Consider the following 21,480-nt stretch of genomic DNA (forward strand, 5'->3'; position numbering starts at 1 on the left):
CACATGCGGCTCTTTGGCCCCTTGAGTGTGGCTCTTCGACAAAATACCACGTGCGGGCGCGCACGTACAGTGCGATTGAAACTTCGTGGCCCATGCGCAGAAGTCGGTTTTCGGCCTGGGCGAGTCTATTTTGAAGAAGTACTGTTGATATTTGGCTCTGTTGACTAATGAGTTTGCCGACCACTGGCTTAGACCTTTGATTAATGAAGCAGCCTTAGTACCCAGCTGAAACCCAATCTTAAGTGTATGGTTGTCCCAAGGAAGTCCCTACTTTTTCAGCCATAATTCGCATTTTTTTTCTTCAAACCACATTGTCATTTTTGAAATGTTCTCTGATGCTACCACAAATGGAAAAGTCACCAAAAAAATCATTTCTTTAGTGAAGTGCATCTGTAATACATATTTATGATTATGAGACAGCTATTTAAACTGTATCTTAAGGCCCAGCCGGTGTTGTTCAGTGGTTGAGCATTGACCTATGTACAAGGAGTTCACAGTTCGATTCTTGACCAGGGCACATGCCTGGATTGCAGGCTCCATCCCCAGTGGGGGGTGGGCAGGAGGCAGCCAATCAGTGATTCTCTCTCATCATTGATGTTTCTCTCTCTCTCCCTCTCCCTTCCTCTCTGAAATCAACAAAGGTATATTTTTAAAAAATAAATAAAATGTATCTTAACATTTAAAAGTGCCTCTGATATTATATACTTAAAAAGTAATAAAAGTATAAAAAGTAAAATATAATGAAAACACATGTAATCATTAAGTGTCAGGAAACACTATACCTCATTTCAGTAAATATAATAAACTAGAGGCCCGGTGCATGAAATTTGTGCACTGGGGGTGGGGGACCCTCAGCCTGGCCTATCCTCTCACAGTCCGGAACCCCTCGGGGGATGTCTGACTGCCAGCTTAGGCCCACTCCCTGAGGGAGCCCCCAAGGGGTCCGTAGCACTGCCTCAGAGGCGGGAGAGGCTCCCGCCACCACCGCTGCACTTGCCAGCCATGAGCTCGGCTTCTGGCTGAGTGGCACTCCCCCTGTGGAAGTGCACTGACCACCAGGGGGTAGCTCGTGCATTGAGCATCTGCCCCCTGGTGGTCAATGCCTATCATAGTGGCCAGTCATTCTGCCGTTCAGTTGATTTGCATATTAGGGTTTTTATTATATAGGATGATTGTTCAAAATGCCTCCCATTCCTACCATCTCACTGTGGACAAGATAGAGTCTCACTATCCCACCCAACACTTACGCCCCAGTTTACCATGATAAAACATGTCAATCCCTGAGAAATAAGAAAGTCTTTAATCGACTTTTATCTGATTAGTTTGTTAAAGATGTCTCAGGACACTCAAGGAGTATGTTTAAATACACAAGTACATACATGCATGTAGACACACTATTTCACAAAGTTGTATATGTATTCGGGTTGCACTGCCATGTAGAGCAGACGTTAATAAATCTTTCACAACTGGTAGGACTGCGCAGTAAGTCTACTTTGTGGGAAACGGGGAGGAATGCTTGGGAATTTAACATCAGCAAACATGTTCCCTTTGAAACAGCAAATTGGATGTGCAGGCAGGTCTTGGTCACACTTCAAAGGCGGATGCGCTGGGAGGGAGAGCTGTGCTGTTGACTCGCGCTCACCGGGGAGGGTTTCCGTGTCAAACAGGCTTTGGTGACTTCAAAGTGTGTTTGAAGTCCTCCGTCTGCACCGCTCTTGCACGAAGACAAATATTCTTCCCAATTTGTGCAGCTGACGGAGCCGCACGTTACACTTATAGGACCCCCGTTGCCCATTTAACACCGAGCCCCTGCCTTTGTATTCAGCTACGACAGCGAAGGTCGCCTGACAAACGTCACCTTCCCGACGGGAGTGGTCACCAACCTCCATGGCGACATGGACAGGGCCATCACCGTGGACCTGGAGTCGTCCAGCCGAGACGAGGATGTCAGCATCACTTCCAATCTGTCCTCCATCGACTCTTTCTACACCATGGTTCAAGGTAAACACGAAAGCACCATTTAAACATAGGCCCGGCCCCCAGAGAGAGTGTGGCCACCTCGTTGTCTCAGGTGAACCGGAACAGGGGAGGGGAACATGGAAACCTCCAGAGATGGGGAGGAAACAGCCTCATGTCTACACGTAATGGTTGTTGAGTTATATGTATATACAGGATGTCCCCAAAAAACGTATACATTGGTTATAAAGTCACTGTTTATTAACATACAGTTCATTTTCAAAATGTACAGGAATCTACAAAAAGGAACAAATATTTTTATCAATGCCTGTTTTCAAACTGATGCCTGTTCTGGTCCAGATACTGCTGATAACGCAAAGCGATGGAATCAGAAACATCAAGAATCATTTTGTGTGTTGCCTGTTGCCTGTTTTGCACCGTAAACTTTATCTTTCATGTATCCCCATTAAAAAAAAAAAGTCTAGTGGCTCTTTAGGGTACATTTTCTTTGTTCAAAGCTTAGTCTGGCTTCACCCATTATTTCAGATCAGTTAAACCTGAAAAGGAGTGAAAATGAAGTGAGTTACCAGCTGTTAAAGTGTGTATTCAGTTTTGGGGGCACGCTATATTATGAAGTTACATCATACAGAAAACACTGTGGTAACCTGGAAACCATCCATTCCCGTTTAATAAAACGATGTATTCCCACGCTTCACATGTATCATCAGACCCTCCCTGGGTCACCGTCCTGGTGTCCTGAGCCCGTCACCCTCACCGCCGGGCGTCCCGTGTTGGGGACACGGCCCTTCCTGAATCCGGGGCACGGTGTCTGAATGCCCCTGTGGTGTGGTCACTGGAGATTCTATCCCAGTTCCAAACACGCCCGTATGTAATGTCTGCACTTGGAGCTCTTCGCTTCGTAGGCATCTGTGTCCAACGTCTCCATGACGGGACCTCCCACCAGAGTCCTTTACGATGCAAAGTTGTGAGGGCGTAGCCCTTAGGAATCGCTAGCTCTGAGCTAAACTTCTTCAGCTCATTTTGTTGTTGTTGTTTGTTGCTAATTCTGTCAGGTATTCTGCACAGTCATCTGAAGTTAGTATTGCTCGAGTTCATTCATTCTCCAGATCATCCGTGTTATGCGAGCATCTTAAGCTGAAGCAGTAGCTTCCAATACGAAATGTCTTTGGTACCGAATGTAAGATGAGTCTCTTCTTTCAACGTCCATTTCAGGCAAACTGTCGCCTTCTACTTGGGGTAGAGAAGGTATAGCTATTAAATCTTTTCAGCGTCCTTTGGTAAAAAAATACAGGGACTGGGGAGGAGAGTCCCCTAGACGCTGGAGGTGACACCAGCCTCCGGAGGAGCACATCCTTGGCTCTTTGCAGAACGCTCACTGCACGACCCTCATTTAGTCCGTCAGGCAGATGAGGAAAAGGAGCCCCTCGGTAGCAGAGAAGGCCTGTAAACCCCCACGTTCTCTCATGGTCGGCCACACCCGGTGCGGCGTGAAATGCCAGAAATCAGAGTTGTCTTACTGTTTCCTAAGCGGACGTCCTTAAGCGTTTTTATTTTCTTACAAATGCAGTTCGGTCAACAGTTTAGAAATCGGTGTCACTTCTCGCGGCGTCTCCGGCCGAGGGTCTAATCCACGCCGGTGGCTGACGCTCTCTGCTGCTTGTCCCGCAGACCAGCTGAGAAACAGCTACCAGATCGGCTACGACGGCTCCCTGCGGATCATCTACGCCAGCGGCCTCGACTCCCACTACCAGACGGAGCCGCACGTGCTGGCCGGCACGGCCAACCCAACCATGGCCAAGAGGAACATGACCCTTCCTGGGGAGAACGGCCAGAACCTGGTGGAGTGGAGGTTCCGGAAGGAGCAGGCCCAGGGAAAAGTCAACGTCTTTGGCCGGAAGCTCAGGGTGAGTGTCGGAGAGCAGAATCTAGGACCAAAAATGGTTCTTCCTGGGAAATCAGGAGCATGCATGTCGCACGGCCTCCAGCAGCCCTGGTGTCAACGGGTTCTTCTTGTACTAACGCCATCTTTAAATCTTAGCTTGTCCTTCACCCACTCGGGGTGGTGGCTTCCTGATGTGGGGATGGGGCTCATTAAGAAAGGGCTTCGCTATTGAAAGTTTTCCAGATCATAAAGACGGGCATGGAAAGGTGGGCTGGCCGGTGGAAGGTGGGCTCGTTCTTTATATTCTCAATTTTTTAAAGTACAGCTTGGGCACATGGAGGAGCATCAGCGTCAGACCTAGCACCTGCCTCCTCGCCACTGACTTGTGGAACGTGTAAGAGGAATGTAATGGCCTTTCTGACTCTGCTGCTGACCCTGACCTTTGCAGTGTTCTCTGCGTGACCATTCCACACCGAGCCGTGTATATCTCGGAAGCACGGGGTGACGTAGGACACCTATTTAGTGCTTAATCTAAGACAACATAGACTCGGTACTAAAACACAGGTGACAAGAAAACCACCGTCAGACCCCTGCAAACTGAGCCTGACCCATTCTTTCTATTAGTAAACAGGTTTTAGTTATCAGATAACTAGGTAACTATTCCTAAAATCACTTGCCGCGCCATTAAACAAAAGTACTTAAAATCAAAGAGAGAGAACAGAACACACCATTAAAATGTCCATGTTTTCTGCACCAAAAATGGTTAAATTATTATCACAATCCAACATGAATTACCTTGACAAGCCTTCGCGAGGGGGCAGGTGGGGGGTGAGGGGGAGACAGCTACTGACTACAACCAGTCTCTGTTTCCAAGAAATAAAAATGAAGTGAAAAAGGGACCGATGGGTCAAATACGGTCTGCATGCCACTGACGGGTCATGTTCTGATTCCGCTTCAGTAGCAAGGCCGGTGTTTGGGACTGAATCCAGGCCTTCAGGCACCAGTGCCACGTGCTCCCACCCCACCCGCACCCGGGCTGTGCGAGCCCTGATGCCTGCGCTCCGTCCCTCATCAGAAGGCAGGCAGGGGAGGCGAGGGAGGGCGGTTCAGGGAGAGGAGTGAGAAGGGAGAGCAGTGGATGCCAGGAGGAGGTGACGTGATGGATGGGCGAGAAAGCGGGCTCGGACTTGCCCCAGGTCACTTGGCGAGGGGCGAGGGGCTTGGCCTGTTGCCACAGTCGACTCCAGCTGCCGCCTTTCCTTCCGGGGAGCCTGGCCTCAGTGGCTGCCTGCACCCCCCTCTGCCTGCACCCCTCTGCCTGCACCCCTCTCTGCCTGTACCCCTCTGCCTGCACCCCCTCTGCCTGCACCCCTCTCTGCCTGCACCCCTCTGCCTGCACCCCCTCTGCCTGCACCCCCTCTGCCTGCACCCCTCTCTGCCTGCACCCCTCTGCCTGCACCCCCTCTGCCTGCACCCCCTCTGCCTGCACCCCTCTCTGCCTGCACCCCTCTGCCTGCACCCCCTCTGCCTGCACCCCTCTCTGCCTGCACCCCTCTGCCTGCACCCCCTCTGCCTGCACCCCTCTGCCTGCACCCCCTCTGCCTGCACCCCCTCTGCCTGCACCCCCTCTGCCTGCACCCCTCTGCCTGCACCCCTCTCTGCCTGCACCCCCTCTGCCTGTACCCCTCTGCCTGCACCCCCTCTGCCTGCACCCCTCTCTGCTTCTCCCCAGGACCTGCTTCCTGGGGCCATTGCAAACCAGAAGGCAGCTCCAGGCTGTCTCCTACTCACTGTCGCTAAAGCAGGCAGATTACACACACACAGTCTCGGGCACAGGACTGCCTTCATCAGACACGCAAGGGCACTGCTCCCACGCATGCTCCCCAGTCTGCACCCCAAAGACACAGCCCCACCTGGAATTCAGAACCCACGGTTCTAGACCGGGCTCCACTTTTTACTAATCACTAGCCTTCTGGGGAAATCATAACATCCGTCAGCCTCATGGCCTTATGGGTGGCCTGGCTGTCTATAGCATGACCCGAGTAACATATTACCCAGGTGCTCCCTCATGAAGCAGACACGACAGAGCTGTATTGTGCATGAATGAAATGTTCCCTCCCTGCCTCTGTCCCCACCGTTGTTACGTGAGAGAATCACGTGGGGCTCGGGGCAAGTACGCTGTCAGCAGAGGCCTGGTCGTGTGTTCCTAACCCCCCCCCCCCCCCCCCCCGCCGGAGAATCCCACCCTGTCCGCGGATGCGGGCTCTCAGACCAGGCAGCACGGGGACGGAAGGGGCTGTTCCGGTCGCAGGTTAGGAAGGTGCCAGGAGCGGGCAGAGCAGGCCAATCCCCGAGCATATGCTGCGGCTGTTCTTTGTGACGAGCTGTGTATATGTTATCCTTTTTTTGTATTTTATTAACACTCCTTTTTCAGACATAAAAGGAAATTAGGAAGAGCAGGGGGAAGGAGAGGAAATCCGACCTTAAGTCGCTGGTTCTCTGATTCTATACGGAGACCCTCCTCACTCTGGGGAGGAAGGGACTGTGCGCTCCGTTTTGAAGGTCCGAGCTAGGACATGGCCGTGGGAAATTAAGATCTCCCCATCTAATTTTTAACAATCCGAACAGTCAACAAGACTTCGTTAGGTACCAGCCGCCAGGCCACACCGCAGACCTAAGAGCGGAGGTCCCGGGCTCCCCCTGCGGGGCCCCAGGCTGCGAACACTGTGGGCCGTTGTGAGGTAGAACTTACTGAGGCCACGTAACCGAGGCCACGTAACCGAGGCCACGTAACCGAGGCCACGTAACCGAGCGGCTGCGACGCTGGCTGGTTTGGGTGCACCATGGGTCACCGACGGTAACAACCGCACGTGGTCAAAGATTGTGGCCGTGGCCTGGGGCCACAAAGACCCTCTCCCAGCAACGTGGTGCGAGACTCGTAAACGAATCACAAACGTCGGACCGGGTGGGCGGGAGAGCAGAGGATCTGAAGTCCCTGCCAGTCAACCAGATGGCATCCAAGGAAAAGGCATTCGGCAAAGTGGTGACATTTCAGCATTTGGCCAAAAGCAATGCTCGTGTTTGTAGCCTCCTGCTGTCTCTGCTCATTAATAATTTATGGTAATGTGGGTTCCAGCTTCCACGCAACTGCTCCGCAGAGGGCGACAGTCCTGCTCACCACTTGCATTTCGTGCGGCCACGATTAACCCATGAGCAGTTCCCTCCCGGTGCCCATGGGGGGGGCCGGGCGCCGTCTGCAGCGATGTATTTCCCATCTTCGCATCATCTGAACCAGCTCTAAAGCAAACGCGTTTTGGTGCTGTTCTTATCGGTTGCTCGAGTTTACAAAGTTTAATTGAAAGGGTTTTGAACAAACGCCAGGCTGTCTTTCTGCTTAATGAAACCTTTTAGAGGAGCAGTTAATCTGCCGCCTTGCACTCGTACCCGAGAAGTTGCGAAATTAATTTACTGACAAAGAGAATCAATCACCATAAATGGTGTTTAAGCCACGGTGGGGACGCTGAAGGGTGACCAGGGGCGGGAACTGGATCCGCGTGATTTATCGTGTCGTCCGGTTGGTGTTCTCACAGGTCAACGGCAGGAACCTCCTTTCCGTCGACTTCGATCGGACCACAAAGACGGAGAAGATCTACGACGACCACCGCAAGTTCCTGCTGAGGATCGCCTACGACACGTCGGGGCACCCGACGCTCTGGCTGCCGAGCAGCAAGCTGATGGCTGTCAACGTCACCTACTCGTCCACGGGGCAGATCGCCAGCATCCAGCGGGGCACCACCAGCGAGAAGGTGGACTACGACGGGCAGGGCCGCATCGTGTCGCGGGTCTTCGCGGACGGTAAAACGTGGAGTTACACGTACCTGGAAAAGGTAGGCGTGCGCCCTCCCAGTCCAAACCCCGTGCGGCCCAGGGGTTGCGCGTCAGCCCATGAACCAGGGGGTCACGGTTCCAGTCCCGGTCAGGGCACGTGCCTGGGTTGTGCGGTGGGTCCCCGGTGTGGGGCGTGCAGGAGGCAGCCCATCCATGATTCTCGCTCATCGTTGATGTTTCTGCCTCTCCCTTCCTCTCTGAAATCAATAAAAGCATTTTTTAAAGACAGCTGGGGAGGCAGTGATAGTCCTTTTCAGCCACCTCCCAGAGCACAAGGACAAGGGGACAGGGACGGTGCCTGAGCCCCATGTGCCACCCTCAGCATCGCTGTGTGTGTCTCAGCTGCACAGCAGCGATGCATCTGCGTGAGCCGAGCTCTTCCTCCTGAGCTGGTCCCCCTCGCTGAGGCCCTTTTAAGTGATTTGGGCTGTAAACGGACACGGAACACTGTCCCCCTGCCAGGCGTGTACATGGACCACTCCACGGATGAGACGCTGGGTGTGTAAGTCGTCGGTGCATAACCTCCCAGCTGGGTCTGTGGTTTGAGAGCCCGCCGTCCGCACGGTGAAAGCTGCCGCTGCCGGGCCTGCGCTGCCGCCGGCGGGCGTCGACCTGGCCACAGAGAGCGCAGAGGCCCTTGTACGCACTGTTCACGCATCGGTCGCCCAAGGCTGCTCTTCAGGAAGCCGCCTTTCAGCCACCCCATCCCCACCCGTGTGCCTCGCTCCTCCCCTCCCCATGTAGAAGGCCAGCACCTGGCTCAGGCTGGCCCCCTCCCTCAGCACCAGGAGCAAAGGGACGGCCCCACAACAGAGTCCAAGTTCCACATGCAGAGCCAGGCAGCACGCGGTTGGGGCACTGATGGGCCCGAGGGCGGGGGCAGAAGAGGAAGGAGGAGAGGACTGTCTCCTGGAATTCCTCTCTCAAGAAACACGCCCCCCAAAGAGCATGTCCTTGGGGTGCCTCCTTCCTGGGCAGTGAGCACCAGCCCGGGAAACGACTGGGTGTGAGTCCTGAGGCCTCTCCACCACACGGCGCCCACCACCACACGGCGGCCTGAGCTACGGACTCAGCGCCCAGCAGCTCCGGCCTCCACGCTGGCTCCTTCTCACGGAGTAACGCGGGCTGCCAGCTCATGTCCGCATCATTGTTGTGCGCCTCACACACTCTTGTCACCAGGGGTGCTCTGCATGGCCCCTCAGTCTCAACCTCACCCCTGCCCTGCAGCCCCCTCAACCCCACCCCTGCCCTGCAGCCCCCTCAACCCCACCCCTGCCCTGCAGCCACCCTGTCCAAGTCTGGCCCCCCTGAGAACCAGCTGCAGGGCCACCGTTCACGGTCGGATGCTGCTGCTTCAGGCAGCCCCCCAACCCAGGACGCTCCAGCGAGGGCCCTGCCTGCCAACCTCGCCTCTGGCAAAACCCCCATGTGCTCTCCTTAGAGGAGACTGGCCCCCAAGACGGGGGTCTGTGCCCCGAGATGAGGGCTTCCCTCCACACCAGCCACCCCCCTGCACGCAGTCAGGCTATTGGTTGGCTGTTGGGAAACCACAGAGTAAGCTCCCGACACACCCGCCTGCCAGGAACAAATCCTGACCCTGAAGCATTTCACCCCCACCCGCCCGCCCGAGACATCTCCCTGGGGAACCTGGAAGAGGACGTGGCTTCATCCAGGAACACCCTTCCCATCAGACACGGGACAGAGTTCCAGGGACACGAGTGTCCAAACCCCAACCCTGATGAGTGATCACGAGGTGACGGGAACGCGGACGGGCAGCCTGAGAGCACGTCACGGGCCATGACAGCAGCGTCACCAAGGTCACCGTGACCATCGCGGGCGTCAGGAAGCCAGCGGGGACTTGCTCAGCATCTCTCCAAAGTCCCTCACGTCCGCCCAGACCGGCTCCATTTCCTGCCAGGATGGGCACACTCAGCCAAGCCTGCATCAGAGCAAAACAAGGAACATTCCGCCACGTGCCGTCCGAGGTGATTCTGAGGGACCGTAAAACTACGCACTGATTCCGGCGCAACAGTCTGAGCGCCCCGAGGAATGCAAACCATCGGAACCACGCTCGCGACATGGACGGCTCAGCCTGTGGACAAAGGACCCCCGGACCTGCCCACGGAGGTGCTACAGAGGCTGGGCACACAGCTGCTGCTGGAGGTGGTGGGCAGTAGAGAGACGCAAGGGATAGTGGGCAGGGATTGTTCATCTTAGTGTCTCCCCTCCTCCCCCCACCGCACAGCAGGCGCCCCGGGGGCGGCCCCCTCGGCACCTCCGGCTCCGCAGCCTTGCTGCTGGTCTCAGGGGTGTGAGGAGGCTTCCTGGGGGAAGAGCCGCCCTGCGGTGTGACGATCACGCGTCACTTATCCAGCCAACGCCTGCTGGCCCAGCAGATGCGTGCCTTTTGTCTTCCTGCAGATACCTGCTAAATAAGCAAAGCTAATGTTTAGGGTTACATTTATTCACTTCGTAATTTAACACCGAAGCAGTGTGTAGCCCAGAAACCTTCCATGGCCCCTGAGGTCCGGGAGAGATGGGCACGCCCAAGAGGTGACTTCAACATGTAGATGGCATTGCGGCTGCAGATGCCACGCAAGAGTCTGCAGACAAACAAGCAAAACCCACATCCGGGTCGTGTTTCTGTGAAGAGAGTTGGTAGCCCTCACTCGCCATGTGCTTACACTAGCAATGTTTGCTGACGCCGATGCTTTACGGACACATTATCCACTTGGGACTCATTTTATGTCTCTTCTTCATAAAACGATATTCTGAAGATGTTGCTCCGCCCCCACATCCACTGGAAATTGAAACATGATTTGAGTGGCTCTTCAGTCAAATGAGGGGGGAGCCGCCCTCCTGAATTAACTGCTCATGGTGGACAGCACTGCCTTTCCCAGATGCTGTTTGCACCTGGAAATGGTGTCTTCGAGGCAGCTGGGCCCAGGCCTGCATCCCGATTTACCCAGGCCCATCGACAGCCTGCCGCTCAGTGGGCATGCCTGGGGAGGAAGCGTGCGTCCTGACACGGGGCACACTATGAATCTTGAGCCGCTGATTGCAGAACCCCCCGCCCCCTCACGATTAAGCATCCAAGCAAAGTAGACAGAGAATCCTTAGCAACCTGCAAGGTCAAGGGTAACTCAATTAAAATGAAAATCAGCCCGGCCGGCGTAGCTCAGTGGTTGAGCGTCGACCCCAATGGGGGGCGTACAGAAGGCAGCCGATCGGTGATTCCCTCTCATCGATGTTTTCATCTCTCTCCCTCTCCCTTCCTCTCTGAAATCAATAAAAATATATACTTTTTAAAAAAATCATTTTCCCAGGTGGCCTGTTTCCGCGTGTCCGCGCTCGCTAAGCCTTGCTTCCGCTTCCCCGTTCACAGCGCCGCCTAACGGTGTGTCCTCTCGTTGCAGTCCATGGTGCTCCTGCTGCACAGCCAGCGCCAGTACATCTTCGAATACGACCTGTGGGACCGGCTGTCGGCCATCACCATGCCCAGCGTGGCGCGCCACACCATGCAGACCATCCGCTCCATCGGCTACTACCGCAACATCTACAACCCGCCCGAGAGCAACGCCTCCGTCATCACCGACTACAACGAGGAGGGGCTGCTGCTGCAGACGGCCTTCCTGGGCACCAGCCGGCGGGTCCTGTTCAAGTACCGCAGGCAGACCCGGCTCGCGGAGATCCTGTACGACAGCACGCGGGTGAGCTTCACCTACGACGAGGCGGCGGGCGTCCTGAAGACGGTGAACCTGCAGAGCGACGGCTTCATCTGCACCATCCGCTACCGGCAGATCGGCCCCCTCATCGACAGGCAGATCTTCCGCTTCAGCGAGGACGGGATGGTCAACGCGCGCTTCGACTACAGCTACGACAACAGCTTCCGCGTGACCAGCATGCAGGGGGTCATCAACGAGACGCCGCTGCCCATCGACCTCTACCAGTTCGACGACATTTCCGGCAAAGTCGAGCAGTTTGGGAAGTTCGGCGTCATCTACTACGACATCAACCAGATCATCTCCACGGCCGTGATGACATACACGAAGCACTTCGACGCCCACGGCCGCATCAAGGAGATTCAGTACGAGATCTTCCGGTCCCTCATGTACTGGATCACCATCCAGTACGACAACATGGGTCGGGTCACCAAGAGAGAGATCAAAATCGGGCCCTTCGCCAACACCACCAAGTACGCCTACGAGTACGACGTGGACGGCCAGCTGCAGACCGTGTATCTCAACGAGAAGATCATGTGGCGCTACAACTACGACCTGAACGGGAACCTCCACTTGCTGAACCCCAGCAACAGCGCGCGCTTGACCCCGCTCCGCTACGACCTGCGAGACAGGATCACCCGCCTGGGGGACGTCCAGTACCGGCTGGACGAGGACGGTTTCCTGCGGCAGAGAGGCACGGAGATCTTCGAGTACAGCTCCAAGGGGCTCCTCACGCGGGTGTACAGCAAAGGCAGCGGCTGGACCGTCATCTATCGGTACGACGGCCTGGGAAGGCGCGTTTCCAGCAAAACCAGCCTGGGACAGCACCTGCAGTTTTTCTACGCCGACCTCATCTACCCCACGAGGATCACGCACGTCTACAACCACTCGAGCTCAGAGATCACCTCCCTCTACTACGATCTCCAGGGACATCTGTTTGCCATGGAAATCAGCAGCGGGGATGAGTTCTACATCGCCTCGGACAACACCGGGACGCCGCTGGCTGTTTTCAGTAGCAACGGGCTCATGCTCAAGCAGATCCAGTACACCGCCTACGGCGAAATCTACTTTGACTCCAATATTGACTTCCAGCTGGTCATTGGGTTTCACGGTGGCCTGTATGACCCACTCACAAAACTGATCCACTTCGGAGAAAGGGATTACGACATTTTGGCAGGACGGTGGACGACGCCTGACATAGAAATCTGGAGGAGAATCGGGAGGGACCCGGCTCCTTTCAACCTGTACATGTTCAGGAATAACAATCCTGCCAGCAAAATCCATGATGTGAAAGACTACATCACAGGTGAGCATCATCTTACTTCCTTGCCGGGTACGGAATTACTTTAATCCTTGGGTTAATACACAAAATAATTGGAGTTGCTTTCTTTTTAACTTTGTACTTTACTCGTGCAAAACCAAATGCCTTGCCTCTTAAATGTATTTATTTCTCTGTGGAACCATAGAGAAACCAAAAAGGGAAACCGAGACATAGTTTGTTACTTCTGTTCTGCCTGCCAATACCCAAGGCCACAATATTCTGAAATGACATGGAATCCAGTCACTGAAGGGAAGTGACCTGGAGATGCAGACACCATGGAACTCGGGGTTCCAGTCCCTCCCCCTCTCCTACCAGCTGTGTGGCTTTGTAGACAAGTCGTGTCCATTCTAGTGGAAAGGATGGGTGTGAAATACAGCACAGTGTGGCTCAACATCCCAACCCTGGGAAGAGTTGAACTAACTGTCCACCGCCATCACCTCAGGACAACAGAGGAACCAATTCTCCCATCAGTTGCTTAGCCAGGGGACACTGTGTCTGTCCTCACTCCTGTCCCCTTATACTACCATCTTCATTACCATGTGGTACAGTCCTGGGACTACTAATAGATACACTGATCTTCAGGGCACAGATTTAAGATCTTCCCAAGTTTGGTGCGTGATGCAATTGAAAGCATCAGATCCCACTTCTGCCACCAGGAAACAGAGACAGGGACCCAGCAAGCACGCCCAGTTCCCTTACATAGCTGACTTCCTCACTCCTCCTCCACTCCAAGGACCCTGAATCCTCTGCCTCCACCTTTCATTCCTGAGCTGCACTCCACAGTTAAGGTTCCCTGCTTTGTGGTTTCGTTTGGGGGTTTTCTGTGTTGCCTTTGCTTGTGGTAGATAGATGCTCCTTCAGGCTGTCGTTTTCTTGCTCGGCATTTCCGGTGTACTGAGATGTCCGTTTTCTCAGTTCTCAGGACGGCTCTCCAAACGCTGCCGCCTGTTCACTCTCCATCTGCCTCCTGCTTTCCCCGCATTCCCAACGCTGTCCGTAGCTCTCGGCCTTGTGAACACGCTGAAAGCCCCTTCACTCCGTGTCCGAATTCAGCCACGCTCTCCTGGTGCCCTCCCTCAGGGCTCTTCAGGCGACCTCCACAGCCATGTCCCATTACGTTGGCAATGCTTTTCAACACTTAAGACCCTCTGGTTCTGTTACACAGACATTGGTTGTAAGTAGGAGAGTCCTTACCTCCAATACTCCACCAATCATGAGAAGGGATTTTTCTCTAAATACAAGATAGATGATCGATAGAAAGATAGATAGATATCACTTTCTGCCCTACATGATGAACTTGGGGTTTATCTCTCCCACCACCCCACCTCCCATTTAGAAGAGGGAGAATGACTTTAGAGCCATATGATACCTGGACAAGGAGCCGGCCTACCTGGCAATGGGGTGAGAGTTGGTGCCCTAGAGAAGGAGATAGGAAGCAAGCGACTCCATCATGGTGACGGGCAGTTAACCCCGGGCTCTTTGCGAGGTGCTGACAGGGGCTGACTGGAAGGCAGGGACGCCACACTCCCGATTTCCTCCGCTCCTAGCAATGTGGACTGCAGAATGCCAAGGCAGCATTTTCTTAAAAACATCAAAAGAGAGATGGGCTGGCATAAACTCTATTAGGTGAAATGTAATTTCCCACTTCCCAGCTTAACATATAGAATCATTGACACCCAAGCAGAATCCCAGAGCCGCACGCCCGCTGAGCACTTCTGCAAGAGCATAACCTCCCAAGAGAAGAGACGCCTTCTTCAGAGCTTACTGGCTTTCAGAGTCACAGGCAAATATTTTAAAAAACCATCTGAAAGGTTTCCAGGTTTTCTCCCAAAAAAGTGTATTTCCACTGTGCAGAGTACGCCTCTGAAGGCCTAGCTGAGGGTGAGCAGCAGTGCTGCGCCCCGGGCCAGCTTTCCGCATTCGTCTCTGATGAAGCATCTACTGTTGTTTTCCACTCTCTCAACTTAGGGCTTTTATTCCTAGAAAATGGGTTGCGGGCAGCTGCATATCCTTGGGCCGTGCCTTTTGAAAGACAGTGACACACAGCTTGTCTTCAAGACCAGCCTTTGCTGACCACACTACACATTCCATCTGTTTCCAACAACCCTGGCTCTCCCCGCTGCTGCGCCCTGTTCCTGCCTGGTTTCGGCCCGATTACCAACACAGGCAGCAGCCGGCGCACGTCTGTCCCAGTGCGTGTCTGTGACTCCGCATTTCCTACGGCCCTTGCTGGGGTGATTGTCTTCGCGTCCGAAAGTGGGGAGCTGGTTTTGAATTGTGGGGTCACGGTACACGTGTGCTCTTTCCCTGGTTGTTCTTTGTGAATCCGGGCCTTTCTCTCAGGTAAGAGTTTCAGATTCTGAAAGCACAGCATAAACGCTAACCCCTGTCCTTTGCAACATCCTCCTCCCAGATGTTAACAGCTGGCTGGTGACCTTTGGCTTCCACCTGCACAACGCGATCCCTGGGTTCCCCGTCCCCAAGTTTGACCTGACGGAGCCTTCCTACGAACTGGTGAAGAGTCAGCAGTGGGACGATGTCCCGGTAAGACCCGAAAAGCGAAGCTAGGGAAGGGTGGTAAATGGCTTACGCGTGTCCTGTGCGCCCGTGTTCAGTCACACTGTGCTTGTGAAACCTGGACCAAAATCAGTTTCTAATTTTTTGACTCGCTGAGGGAAGAAAAAAACAACATTTCTGCTCAGTAAACTGGGGGCCCATGAAACGGGCTTAAATCTGTTTTTAGTGATGCTAATAAAAACGTAGGAAGACATTAGCAAAAGGTAATAAACTGCAGGGTTCCTCCAGAGAAGCCCGTGAAAGCACATTTATGGCCCCTGGGACCTGAAGGCAAAGACACAGGAAACAGGAGGGCAGGCGATCCCTACTCCAAATTAGCAGCCCACAAACAATGCCACAAAGGTCACCTTTTAAAGAATAGCAACCGTGTTTCATGGGAGACGATTAAAAATAAAAAATAAAACGCAAGGCTCCCCCTACAACTCGGTGTTTATAGATTTTCCTGGCAATAACATATCAGGAGGCCTGTAACGGTTCTGAGAAATAAAAGGGGGGGGGGAGAAATGGAAAATGGCAAAGTCAAAGCTGCCATTTCAGAAAATGCCACTTTCAGTTCCCACCATTCAAAGATCAGAAAGGAATGCACAACAAAGCAACAGAATTCTAGCTTAAAGCAAGAATAAGGAAAGATCAAGAAATTGGGCTACCCCGTAACAATTAAACGAGAGTGCAGATTCTTAGACTCATCCCCCCGCCCCTCGAGCAATTTCCTATAATTTCAATGACTACAAAGAGGAAAGGCAACTGTGGCTAAAGCACACACACACATACAGCGTCAATACCTCTGTTTCCCGGTACATGTTTCATAACATAAAAGCAATTCCCTTTTTCACATGTCATCTCCACATTTAAAAAAGCAAAAACCTATCGGTGTCCAGGGCTGGGGGCCACTTTAACATTTCTAATTGCAAATGCATCCACGCTGACCACAGTGCCATGCAGACATACTGCAGTTTCCTGGTGCATGAAACAAGCGTGTCCTAATTGTGTGCGACTCCCCAACATGTCTAAAAACACTTACGTCTGACGGTACAAATGGAATTGCCAATTTTTTTTTCCGAGGCAGCCTTTTAAATACGGTTCGGGTTCTCTGTCAAGAGACATGCACCATAAGGACAGCTTAGGGCAGGGGTCCTCAAACTTTTTAAACAGGGGGCCAATTCACTGTCCCTCAGACCGTTGGAGGGCCGGACTATAGTTTAAAAAAAAAAACTATGAATAAATTCCTATGCACACGGCACATACCTTATTTTGAAGTAAAAAAAAAACAAAACGGGAACAAATACAATATTTGTATTTGCATGTGGCCCGCGGGCCGTAGTTTGAGGACCCCTGGCTTAGGGAATATCCGGCAAAGACGTGGAGGCCGCCCCAAGTGCGGGGAGAACAAATGTTTCTTTCACGGCTGCAAATAAAACAGATGTTTTCATTTGGGAACACTGGCCAGACAGACATCTGGTAGTACAGGAAATGGCTGAGTTAAGATGCCCTCTGGTTTAAATCATTTGCCAGGCCCTAACTGGTTTGGCTCAGTGGGTAGAGCATCGGCCTGTGGACTGAAGGGTCCCAGGTTCGATTCCGGTCAAGGGCATGTACCTTGGTTGTAGGCACATACCCAGTAGGGAGTGTGCAGGAGGCAGCTGATTGATGTTTCTCTCTCATCAATGTTTCTAACTCTCTATCCCTCTCCCTTCCTCTCTGTAAGAAAATCAAAATGTATTTTTAAAAAATAATAAAATAAGTCGTTTGCCAGTGTAGCGTGTGCCCTGTCCCTAAGTCTCCAAAAAATAAATGTTTTCCCAGAGTAATAAATCCTCATCCTCAGCTGTCCCACAGCGCACTCATCCTTGTACGTTTCAGTTCTGCAGTTTCACTGATGACATCCTATTGAAATCGTGTTCACTGGGAGAGGATAGAGTTTACAAGTCAGAGCATGTGACCCCCAGCCTTGCACATCCTGTGTTTGCTGCTTGCTCCTCAGCCTCCCGGGGACAAAGCTGCTGGGATGGTGGACCTGCTAAGCTGGGTACCCCAAATGGGAGGGACGGAGGAAACGGGCATCTAGAGATTGAAAGAGGAAAGCTCACACATGAACATTCTGCCCACGTTAGAAACTAAAAAGCTCTGAATACGCGATGGCTTTAGCGCTTCCTGCCTTTCCAAGCACGTTTGGATCAGCTGGAGGGGTGTGCCTCTTGCGTGCATTCCTCCACGCAGGGTTTCTTTTAAGCCTTTTCATCTCGAAAGAACCCACAGAGGTTTCAATAAATGCCATGGAGCTCTCTCCAGATCCCGTCCCCCTCCTGTGGGGAGTGGGCGCGCCGCCAGGCAGCCGGGCTCCCGCCAACCAGAGCCACAGCTGTTGTCTAACCCGGCCCCCTCTGTTCTCCCTTCGCAGCCCATTTTTGGAGTCCAGCAACAAGTGGCGCGGCAGGCCAAGGCCTTCCTGTCGCTGGGGAAGATGGCGGAGGTCCAGGTGAGCCGGCGCAAGGGCGGCGGCGCGCCGTCGTGGCTGTGGTTCGCCACCGTCAAGTCGCTGATCGGCAAGGGCGTCATGCTGGCCGTCAGCCAGGGCCGCGTGCAGACCAACGTGCTCAACATCGCCAACGAGGACTGCATCAAGGTGGCGGCCGTGCTCAACAACGCCTTCTACCTGGAGAACCTGCACTTCACCATCGAGGGCAAGGACACGCACTACTTCATCAAGACCAGCACGCCCGAGAGCGACCTGGGCACGCTGCGGCTGACCAGCGGCCGCAAGGCCCTGGAGAACGGCATCAACGTGACCGTGTCGCAGTCCACCACCGTGGTCAACGGCAGGACGCGCAGGTTCGCCGACGTGGAGATGCAGTTCGGCGCGCTGGCGCTGCACGTGCGCTACGGCATGACCTTGGACGAGGAGAAGGCGCGCATCCTGGAGCAGGCGCGGCAGCGCGCGCTCGCCCGGGCCTGGGCGCGCGAGCAGCAGCGGGTGCGCGATGGCGAGGAGGGCGCGCGCCTCTGGACGGAGGGCGAGAAGCGGCAGCTGCTGAGCGCGGGCAAGGTGCAGGGCTACGACGGCTACTACGTGCTGTCGGTGGAGCAGTACCCGGAGCTGGCCGACAGCGCCAACAACATCCAGTTCCTGCGGCAGAGCGAGATCGGCAAGAGGTAACCCCTTCCCCGCGGGGACAGGGGCGGCCTGCGGGAGGGGGCGCGCGGCCCGCCGAACCCCCCCACCACGGCTCAGATCTGTCTGTAGCACAATCCGACTGGGACTCTCCGGCGCAGAAGAGCCTTCCTCCAGAATGAGACCGCTATTTTGAAAAAAAAAAAAAACAAAAAAACATTTCACGGAAAAAAAAATAAAAACAAAAAAAAACAGAACCCCTTTTCTGAATGACCTTAAAGGTGATCGGCTTTAAAGAATATGTTTACATATGCATATCGCTGCACTCGGTTGGACTGAAGGTGTGAGTAAAAGGGACAAATAGTAAGAGGACGGACGGACAGGCCTAACCGATTTGCCCCGGGCCATCTGTTCCTGTGAGGCCCTGTATCTGAGAGGGTGAAAATGCGTACAGTATCTCCACATACCACCGCGTTGTCGACCTTTGCTTACAAGGAAGTAGTCTCTGCATAGGATGTGATATATATCTGTGTTCATTTTAAAATGTGGGGCGAAATTACAGTTTATAGACAACCGTCTGCTCTCCCGTGCTGCTTTCCACAAGGACATGGGCACACGTGACTTCTGCTCCGAGGGGAATTCCTGCTGCATTTCCCAATGCTCTGGTGGTTTGCCTCAGGGGCAAAAAAAAAACAAACAAAAAAACTGGCAAATACCATCCTTGTCCCTGATAAGCAAAGGAAACCCTGATTTTTTTGTAAATTATGTGAGACAAGTTGTTTATGGATTTTTATATGAATTACAATTTACTGTACATCAAATATTAGTCTCAGAGGAGTTAATTTATGTAAAGTGTTTAAAAAGTTTATACTTAAAAATAAAATGATAAAAACATGTGAACCGTGTGATTTTTTTAAAAAAAAAAAGGATTGCACCTTTTGTTATCGGTTATAGCTGTACAGTATAAATTACTATATTGTAGAGATATAACGACTTATGCCTATAATGTCCAGAAGTGTTAATATTTTTGTATTAGGTTGAAGACACGTGCAGCTTTCTATCACTAGATGGGTAGGACAGTGCAATCCGAGGTGGGTGGCGAACCGGAGAGCTGCTCCTTCCTTTTCCCTCTCTCTCAGGCCAGTGTCCTCACCAAGAGCCACTGAGAGGCACAGCAGAAAACTAAAGCTGGTGGAATGTAACGGAAGATACGAAATAAAAAAAAACAACACACAGAACAGGAGGGTGTTCCAGCTGCTGTCCCTGGGCCCTAAAGGTCAGTGGGGGGTTGGTGTAATCTAACCACAGGGTCTTTAAGGTTCCTTTCAGCTCCATTTCTTGATGGAGGTGAGAAACCACATCAGGTGCTCCAGGAAACTGTGAGAAGGAAAGGATCTGATGTGGCCAGGACCGTAAACATGTGTCTTAAGATCTAGGAAAGAGGGCAGAAACCCAGCAGGGGGGAGAGAGCCAGGTGGGGTAGGTCGGGGTCATTCTGCTGGTCTTGGGTGTGGACCCCAGGGTCGCCAGGAGGGACACCAGAGGCGAGACCATAGCTTCCATGCCCAAGCCCACAGGCCCCAGCCACCTCGGGAGCTGATTTGAACAGCTTTGCCCCGTCAGGGGAGCTGGAGGTGAACCGACCGCCGTGCCCGCCTGCACGGGTGTGCACGGGCCCAGCACAGCCGCCGGCTGCACCTCCGTGCCCGCTCGGCCGCTCTCGCAAACTTCTTTCGTGAGCACTAAATTCAGCCACAGAAATATTTTTAGAAAAGTTTTCCCAGTTCATTGAGCTATAGTACACACTGTTTCCCTCTCTGTATAATGGTGATAAAATATAGCAAGTGAACATGTCGTAACTATAAAGGTTCAAGTGATGTATTGAAAATAATTTTCTAACTGCTTTGTATGTATCACATACTCGAACTTGCACAGTAGGCGTGTTTCTTAAACAGATTTGGCTGGGAAAAGTCTCGAAATAGCTACTGACTTTACCGTCTCAGTGCTATGACTGTGTGTGTTTGGTAGAGCATACTGAGGTAATTAATCTCCTAATGAATGCTGATATTTTATTAGAATGAAAGCACAGATTAGCATTGATATTTTTTATCCTGGAGATCCTTTGGCGAGGATGACGAAGCCCCAACTTAGAAAACTATGAGATTTCAGACCACACCAACATGGCTGTTGCCCGTTTTCTTTTTTAGCTGTTAACCTAGGTGTCTGCAGTTCTGCGGGGGGCAGCTCTGCAGGACCGAGTAGCATGCTGTACGTACTTTTGGTTGAAATGGGCTCTGAGTCTAGGTGCTCGGAAATGCTCCTGATGTAATGACCATGAGCAGCTTGTGCCGCATCTCAGCAGTGAAACCCTCATCTTCCCCTCTTCCCCACATGGACCGGTCCGCCCCACTGGCCCCGTGACTGACAGATTTACAGTCTCTCCTGGTGCTTATTTTAGATGAAGTCAAATCAACCCAATTAGTGTCTTGTTCGTAGGTATAATGAGCCTATTTCTTTCTTAAAAAAAAAAAAAAAAAGGTTTGTGATCTGAACGTGCTTTTCCGAGCAACAGTGACCTTGGGGAATATGTAAACAAAAGACCGTTTTCTAAGGGTTGAGGGTGCGGGGGGACTGTGTCATGAAAAAGAATTAGCGGACAGGAAAAAAAATTGATATTTAAAGTATTTTAGGCAAAGCCAGTCCAAATGCTTTCATGATATTTTGAGATGTAAATTTTGTCTGATTTGTATTGTTCTTTTCATTTGCCTTCTTAACTTTCTATGTGACCTGAATTTTCCATAACTTGATGACTATAGATTGCATCTAGGCATTCCAATAAAAGCCAACCCAATGTGTGTGTGTGTTTATATTTTTTTTCCAAAAACTAAGTCTCGGGCCAGCCAGCACTGCTTTTGTGTGTCAGCGGAGCGGAGGACACAGATATATACAGCCGTTGGGGCAGTGACTCATCGGCCACCCAGTTGGTAATAGCTCTTACTGTTTT

At 52.6% G+C, this 21,480-nt stretch overlaps 1 protein-coding gene across 1 annotated transcript in view; it reads left to right on the forward strand.

Annotated features, from left to right (window-relative positions):
• Nucleotides 1-19,372, forward strand: part of TENM3 (teneurin transmembrane protein 3) — a 571,505-nt gene extending 552,133 nt beyond the window's left edge. The window contains exons 25-30 of the mRNA XM_081084077.1: nucleotides 1,826-2,001; nucleotides 3,646-3,881; nucleotides 7,450-7,746; nucleotides 11,164-12,775; nucleotides 15,204-15,334; nucleotides 17,766-19,372. Of these exons, the coding sequence (XP_080940203.1) occupies nucleotides 1,826-2,001; nucleotides 3,646-3,881; nucleotides 7,450-7,746; nucleotides 11,164-12,775; nucleotides 15,204-15,334; nucleotides 17,766-18,521 (3,208 nt within the window). The 3' untranslated portion in view covers nucleotides 18,522-19,372. The remainder of the gene's footprint in view (nucleotides 1-1,825; nucleotides 2,002-3,645; nucleotides 3,882-7,449; nucleotides 7,747-11,163; nucleotides 12,776-15,203; nucleotides 15,335-17,765) is intronic.
• The last annotated feature ends 2,108 nt before the right edge of the window (nucleotides 19,373-21,480 follow it).

The sequence above is a fragment of the Myotis nattereri genome (assembly GCF_964212035.1).
Source record: "Myotis nattereri genome assembly, chromosome: 2".
NCBI classification, from domain to species: Eukaryota; Metazoa; Chordata; class Mammalia; order Chiroptera; family Vespertilionidae; genus Myotis; species Myotis nattereri.